The 7,763-nt window shown below is 39.8% G+C and overlaps 1 protein-coding gene across 4 annotated transcripts in view; it reads left to right on the plus strand.

The window, feature by feature from the left end:
- Window positions 1-7,170, plus strand: part of WDFY3 (WD repeat and FYVE domain containing 3) — a 370,646-nt gene extending 363,476 nt beyond the window's left edge. For all 4 annotated transcript variants that reach the window (XM_073600175.1, XM_073600184.1, XM_073600201.1 and 1 more), the window contains 2 exons: window positions 2,392-2,589; window positions 4,233-7,170. In XM_073600175.1, the coding sequence (XP_073456276.1) occupies window positions 2,392-2,589; window positions 4,233-4,353 (319 nt within the window). In that variant the 3' untranslated portion in view covers window positions 4,354-7,170. The remainder of the gene's footprint in view (window positions 1-2,391; window positions 2,590-4,232) is intronic.
- Window positions 7,171-7,763: the final 593 nt, after the last annotated feature.

A 7,763-nucleotide genomic window follows, 5' to 3' on the forward strand; every position in this document is an offset into this window, starting at 1 on the left:
AACATAGGCAGTCATAAATTAAAGGCTGTGTAAATTCCAGAAAATGTACCCTAGTTTGTAGGCGCTATAACTTTTGCGCAAACCAATAAATATACACTTATTGACATTTTTTTTACCAAAGACATGTGGCCAAATACATTTTGGCCTAAATGTATGACTAAAATTGAGTTTATTGGATTTTTTTTAGAACAAAAAGTAGAAAATATCATTTTTTTTCAAAATTTTCGGTCTTTTTCCGTGTATAGCGCAAAAAATAAAAACGGCAGAGGTGATCAAATACCATCAAAAGAAAGCTCTATTTGTGGGAAGAAAAGGACGCAAATTTTGTTTGGTTACAGCATTGCATGACCGCGCAATTAGCAGTTAAAGCGTCGCAGTGCCAAATTGTAAAAAGTGCTCTGGTCAGGAAGGGGGTAAATCCTTCCGGGGCTGAAGTGGTTAAAGCTGATCTAAATACACACATGAAAAAAATATATGATGGCTGTTTTACCTGTCAAAAGGATTTGTATTTTGTAAGTTTAGACCTCTGCTATACAGTATTGCCTGGTAGGCAAGGGGAGCTGAACTTTCATTGCTGCATTTTCACTTCAAGTGATTGTAAAGGATATTTAAAAAAAAAAATAACAAACATCTCTGTATTTATGTGCTCTGTGCAATAATTGAACAGAGCAGCCCCAAACTACCTATTTTCGGGTCCCCTGCTGGCGCTCCTGGCCCCTCCCCTCTGTTCAGTACCCCCATGGGAAGCCCTTTACATGGGGGCACTCGTGTGTGCTCGCTCCCGAGCCCCGCTGCTGCGTCCATTGACACAGACAGTGGGACTCGGCCTCGCTCCTTCACCATTGGCTTTGATTGACAGCAGTGTACCCCAGCAAGATCCAGAAGTGAGGAGAGAGAGGAGATGCAGACATGCACATCGCTGGATCGAAAGAGGGCTCATGTAAGTATTAGGGGGGATGAGGGGCAAAATCAATGCCTAAACATTTTTTACCTTAATGCAAGGAATGCATTAAGGTAAATGTTTATGCTTTAGAACCACTTTAAGCTGGCCATAGGGGGTTTGAATCTCGAGATTCGAGCCATGAATGGGCAGACAGATTGTACCCAAGTTAAATGATCAATCAACTTGGGTACAACCAGCCTGTCAGATTTTACGTGTGATTATTGTTAGCGACTAGTATAGCCACTAGCAGTAATCATTGTGTTCTCCCAGCAAGGACAGGTCCCCCCGCCGAAAGAACACAATGCCTCCGCGGGAGGGATTCCCCCATCAACTTGTGGTTGCAGGAAAGAAAACTGCTCTGTCTATGGCCAACTTTACAGGTCTTTTCCTCACCCCCAACCTGTGACTGAACATTAAAAGGAGAAACCACAAACTGATAACATCTGTCTTCATCTGCACTGTAGCAGACCTGGCTGGCTGCTTGTGCAGCTTCTCCTTCTTTTCTGAGCACTGCTGTACAGGGACAGCAAAAGAGTGGTACCAAGTCCAATTCTCAGACTTGCATTAAAAAGATACATTTAACAATATATTCATTACAGAACTGTGTTCATTTGTGTCTTGTATCTAAGTTGATAGTTTTGTGGGGCTTATCTGTTTCAGCTGTTCACAGGCAAGTTGGCAGAATATCTGCCAGATTCTTTCTTCTGTATAAGCTGATGAATCCCCATCTGCAAGCTGTGCAATAGAAGGCTAGGACGGGTGTGGTTTGAATGTTATCAGCTCTTAGTCATGTGCTATTTTCCTATGCTGAAAGCAACTTCCATGTGCCAAAGCTATTCAACACTTTTTCAATCTGGCTTCAGCAGTCAAAATGTTACTGAAACCCATGAGTCTTGGGTTTCCCTATCACTTCTTTACTTATTCATTGTCTGTGTTCCCTGTAAATATAAAGATTTATGGTCAGCTGCATGTAAAGAAGTTATAAATGTGTGTTGTATCAATGACTTGCCACTCCACAGAGCTGCATGAGAGTAAAAGCCAGTCAACTAATAGAGCGACTCTCTAAGCAATTGTCCTGTGTAGATTTCTATCATTCTTGGTTCATGTATGTGTTATAATTTAATTAAAAGATGTATTGTCACTCGTTCTGGATAAAAAAAAAATGGGGAACTATAAGAGCCGTGACTACCTTGATATCAGTCATCTCACTAGCATCTTCTATTTGACACTTCTACCCTTTCATGCACAGTGGCACCCATTCTGTGGCAAGCTCTTCCTTACCTGTACTTGAGACTCCACCAAACACCCCCCCCCCCCCCCCCCCCACAAAAAAATTTTAATAGGAAAAGAGCTGGCAGCTAGAGATAGATGGCCAGAACAAAATGTAAAACCAGCTGGTGATTTTTAATAGTGTTCTCTAACCCGTTGTTCTGTTTTTGTGTCTACAGGGATCACAGCAGGATTTTGATTGGTGACGGCAGAGGGCGGGTGTTCAGCTGGTCTGTAAGCGATCAACCAGGGCGATCTGCTGCTGACCACTGGGTGAAGGATGAAGGAATGGACAGCTGTTCAGGATGTGCAGTGAGGTTTTCCTTAACAGAGAGGAGACATCACTGTAGAAACTGTGGCCAGCTTTTTTGCCAAAAGTAAGTAATATCTCTTCTAGCAAAATACCTTTCTTTGCTTTTTTTCTGTAAAATGTCTCTTATAAGAATTCAGCCAGTATATTCTATGCATCTCTTAAAAAAATAAAAATATATTAAAAAAAAATTATACTTCCTGGACCCCAACCAATCATGGCAGCAGTGAGGTGTTTTTACAGATTTGCCAAAAAGCTGTACCTGAATGCACTTTACATGTACCCAATAAAGAATAACAAACCTGTATCTGGTACTCTGCCATAGATCCATGCAGTGGGTTGTCTCTTGAAGTCTGCTGTAACGTGGCAACAGTCTCTACTATGAAAGTCTTCTGTATTGTGGAACTCTCTGACACACAAGTCTACCCTAATGTGGCAGCTGTTAAAGTGGATTTTTGGAGGAAATGAAAGTGGAAACTCTACAGGATTGAGACCTTCACAGGTCTCTGCTTTGCTATATGAACAGAGCACAGGCACACAATGTACCAGGCTAATGCCTCAGATTGTAAACCCAATAGATGAAGTAGTTCTATGCACTGTAAATCCAGAAAATGGAGCTGTCCAGCTTAACTTGATGGTACTGCACAAAGCGACCCGAACCTCCTCTTCTACAGTCCCCCGCCGGAGCTCTCTGTGACTCATCTCCGTGTACCACCATGGGAAGCTGCTTCCTATGGGGACGCATGTGTGGGCTTGAATCCAGACCCAGGCTGTATGTGTCCATAGACCTACATAGCATGGCTCCGTTCCGCTCTCTGCTAACAGGATTTGACTGACAGCAGCTGGAGCCAATGGCTTGTGAAAGGGGGGGTTAGAGAACAGAAGACCCGCAAACAGGCACAGAGCTAGATTGATACAGGACTCAAGTATTTAGAGAGGAGGGATGGAGGAACATCAAATGGAAGGTATTATACCATAAAGTAGAATTATAGGCAAAACTTTTTTTTCCTTTTGGATGGAGTAATGGAGGGTTATAACCCCCGTGAGTTTATTTTTGTGCCATACGTGTCCCATTGCAGATATTTTACTTCACATCCTGTCCCATTGCCAAACAGGAAGTGAGAGGAAATCCCTGCAAATTAAGGGCATTCCTTGGGGACCCCTGCTCACCAGAACTAGTGTCCCCATTGGAAGATTTCCCCTCTATTACTTTTGGGGAGACAACCCAAAATTTGGGATCTTCTTTTACTTTCAATTATAATGGTAAATGGGACATACGGAGAGCATGAATCTCCTTAACGGGGGTGCAGAGGGCAATAAAAAATGACAGGGGTTCTAATCCCTAGGCTCTCTATCCAAAACTAAAAAAAAGTTTTGCCTTTAGTTATACTTTAATGCAGGGGTCTTCAAACTACGGCCCTCCAATAGTTCAGGAACTACAATTCCCATCATGCCTAGTCATATCTGTGAATGTCAGAGTTTTACAATGCCTCATGGGACCTGTTGTTCTGCAACAGGTGGAGGGCCGTAGTTTGAGGATCCCTGCTTTAATGCATAGAATGCATTAGGGTAAAAACCTTTTTGGCTTTAGAACCACTTAATATTTCTGTTGCACAGTTGGTAAAATTTTTCTAACTGTTACTGTGACGTGCCCAATGAACTATCACAAACAATGGCTAATATAAAAATAAAACTTTATCCCTTTTATAGGTGCAGTCGGTTCCAATCTGAGATCAAGCGCCTGAAGATTTCTTCACCAGTGCGAGTGTGTCAGAACTGTTATTATAATTTACAACATGAACGGGGCTCTGAGGAGTCTTCAAGAAACTAGAACACCTTTGGCCATCTTGATTACCACATGGAGCCCTTCCTTGTGCTATCATCGACATTATGAAATTAAACTTTGAACGTTTAAAAAAAAAAAAAGTTTACATGCAACCTTGAATCATGTTTTAAACACTGCAAGTAAAAAGGGATCATTCGGCTCACATACAAATTGAATTTTAAGTCACTGAAGAGTGGACTTTTGAGGACAATGGTGAGCTTTCAGACATCTATAAATATATATATAGTTCTGCTGCTATGTCTGCTAGCTGAAGAAAGCACCCAACCAACAGTTCCTATAATTTCTTGTGTTTGTTTCATTGGGCCGCCCATCCTCTCAAGTAATCTCTTAGATAGCTTTCTTTGGACAAATAAGCCGCTTACGAAGAAAAAATAAAAAGACTTGCAGTCATGTACAGATTAATGTAAATAAAATATTGGCCTTTTTATTGAAATTGCAAAATTGCCTGTTACATGGGACTAAAATTGATAAACACAAGAAATATATCATCGATATACCTTTCTCTGTACCCTTGTTTTATTCAACTTCCTTAAACATGTACGTTTCCAAGCTTTTCTATATGCCCCTTCCTGTGGCCCAGCCTGGTGTCGAGCATTAGGGGTAATTTACTAAAGTCTTGGTACCAATACATAACTAGCTTGCACTGTGACTGCCAAAGAAACAGCGTAAAGTTAGAGTCAGCTTTAGTAAAACTCTCAGTACATGCGTATGGTTACACTCAGTCTGTGCATGTGTTTGGTTTTGGGGCTGTGCACTGAATGAGATAATTCACCCTCACATGTTTTTACCTGTATATGTATAATCCCTGTGAAATATAGGGAGTATGAATTTACCAGTATTGTAGATTCCCTCTTCCACAGGACACACAGCCCAATCTTGTTTGCATGAAAAAAATAGGATTTTAATGCCTTGAATGAACACACAGTGCAAAGTATGCTTTTGTCCACAAGAAACAGTGTAGTGCTGTTGAGACTAGTGTTTTCTTGTTTTTGTTTTTTGTGTTCAATACATTTTTTTTCTTCAGCAAAAGCCATATTTCATGTGAGTGGCTGCTGAGGGTTTCTCTGTAATTTGTCCCATAAATGCAAAATTTTGCCCTTTTGGACCACAAAAATTTTACTACGGTTTTTCTTTAGCCAATACAGCTTATTTTAGGATCATGTGTGTGTGTGTCACGCAACACAAGCCATTCTTGAATGCAGTAGTTCAGTGTATTATGTACAATTTTAAATTAAACTGGACTGTGGCAAAGCGTTTGCCGTATTTAACAATTTAAAAAGGGCTTTATTTAACTCTTATGAAATTAAAATAAACCAGCTTCAATACACCAAAAAAGCAATATATTGGGAATTAACATAATTAGCTTTGTATTTTAGCCATTATTTATTATTTTTCGTTAACACTGACATTTTAAATGTGTAGAATAAATTTTTTTAACAAAAATAAGTTCACCATTTTACTCCACAATTATTTAGGAGAGGGACAAGTGGGAAAGCTTTCAGGATTTTATAAGGGAGATCTCCCTTATTGAGAACAAATGCCATGAGCTATCACTAATGGGTGACAGCACATGTAAGAATGTTGGCCTTTGAATACAGGAAAGACTTGGAAGAAGCTCTGCAGCATTTATTTTCCACACCTCTGTTCTGCAGTTCTGGATAGTCTTGCAGTACAGGTTTTACCAGGTGTGTCACTAGCTTTCAGATTATTAGGCGGGGTGGTCATTTCCTACTGTTTCTGGAAGGCTTATAACTTGGAAATGTTATTCGCTTTCCCAATAAGTGCAGGAATTCCTTGTTGTGCTGTTGTACGAGGCACAAAAATAAGGGCAGGGAACAAAATTGGGCAGGGTATGGCCCTTTTTTTCTGTACAGAAAATGAAACATATGCATGCCTCTTTTTTTTTAAACAGTCCTACTTTTTACACCCCTATGACTTGGCAAAAGTTGGTGTGACTTGCCTAAATATGGGCAGATTGGGTGGGACTTATTATTGGAGTCTGGGAGCTATATGTACTGTATGTGCTGACCATCTCAAGGCAGTTTGCACCAGGACATTTGAGCAGTCTCTTGTCTGTTATAAATTTCATTGCCACTTTGTTCTGCCTTGCAGCTTGTCACAAGCACCCATGTACTTTCCAGTGTACCTGTAAGATGTACTCTAGTTGTATTGTCATGCTTACCAATAGAACAGGCTTTGTATGAGAGGTCCAACTAGCAGAACACTACCAATAAATTATTTTGCACCTTTATGTAAAATAGCAGTAGCAGCCAAATTTTATTTTTGTTCTGTATTATTTTGAAAATCATTTGATTTCAGTAACATAAAAAAAAAAACTGTGTATAAAATATTTATGCAGTCAAAAGAAGCAAAAAAAAAGTTTTTAGAAAGTATTTTTCATTTCAGCAAGTTTTGTTACTTGTTGCATGAGTAATTAACAAAGCTGACTTTTTGTGTCAGTGCGATGTATATTTTTTTTTTGTCCTGTTATTAATTTGTATGCCCATAAACACAGCCATTGATTTACATGGCAGAAGAAGTTTGATAATAACTGGCTGAGGCTGGAGTGTGGAATTTTGTACTGTATTACAGTATGTTTTTTTGGTGGTTAAATGTTCACGGCCTGGAAGAAAATCTTATCTAGCGTGCAATCTGTAATATCTGAATGTTCATTGTATATTTGTCTCTGATGCAAAAAGTAGAGTAACACAATTACAATACGTGACTAAATGCAATAGGTCAGGTACGTAAGTTAATTCTTTTTCATTACAAATAAAATACCTGCTATTTACCACCAACAAAGTGGCTATTCTTTTGTTTTTTTTAAGAAATTATGTTTTTTACAAACTGTGTATGGAGTCTGAAATGTGTGGCTGTAAACATTGCAGATTTTCCTGCTGTGTTGTCCTTTTCATAGATTAAAAACAATTGTAGAGCCACACACCACTGTCCCATCAAATCAACAAAGCTTTATTGCACATGCAGACACTCCACCCATGTCCTTTCCTGATGCGTTTCGTCCTCTGCTGAGACATAGTCTTAGAGTAGGAGAAATGGGGAGGATTAAAGCTTTTATTCACACGTCAACTGTCTCCACTGAAATATTTGAAACAAGGAGGTGAAACACTTAATGGCAGAAAACAGAGAATCTGAAAGGCAGAGGCGTGATTGGAGTACTTTACCCAGACAGCTGAGACAAGTTTGAATAACTTGTTCTGCCTCCCACTCCTCCATAAGGTATGCTGCTGGCGCTAGAGAGAACCTGTTTGCTATTGGGTTGAATGTGGGGAAGGATCACAGAGTTGACTGTGAGTACAAATAATGTACCTATGCTTACCTGTGCATTTGCCCTCTGCCTAGGATGAAAATGAAGAACCTTACACCTTAAGTGTGGA

Source organism: Aquarana catesbeiana, linkage group LG01 (genome assembly GCF_042186555.1).
Source record: "Aquarana catesbeiana isolate 2022-GZ linkage group LG01, ASM4218655v1, whole genome shotgun sequence".
In the NCBI taxonomy this organism is placed as follows: Eukaryota; Metazoa; Chordata; class Amphibia; order Anura; family Ranidae; genus Aquarana; species Aquarana catesbeiana.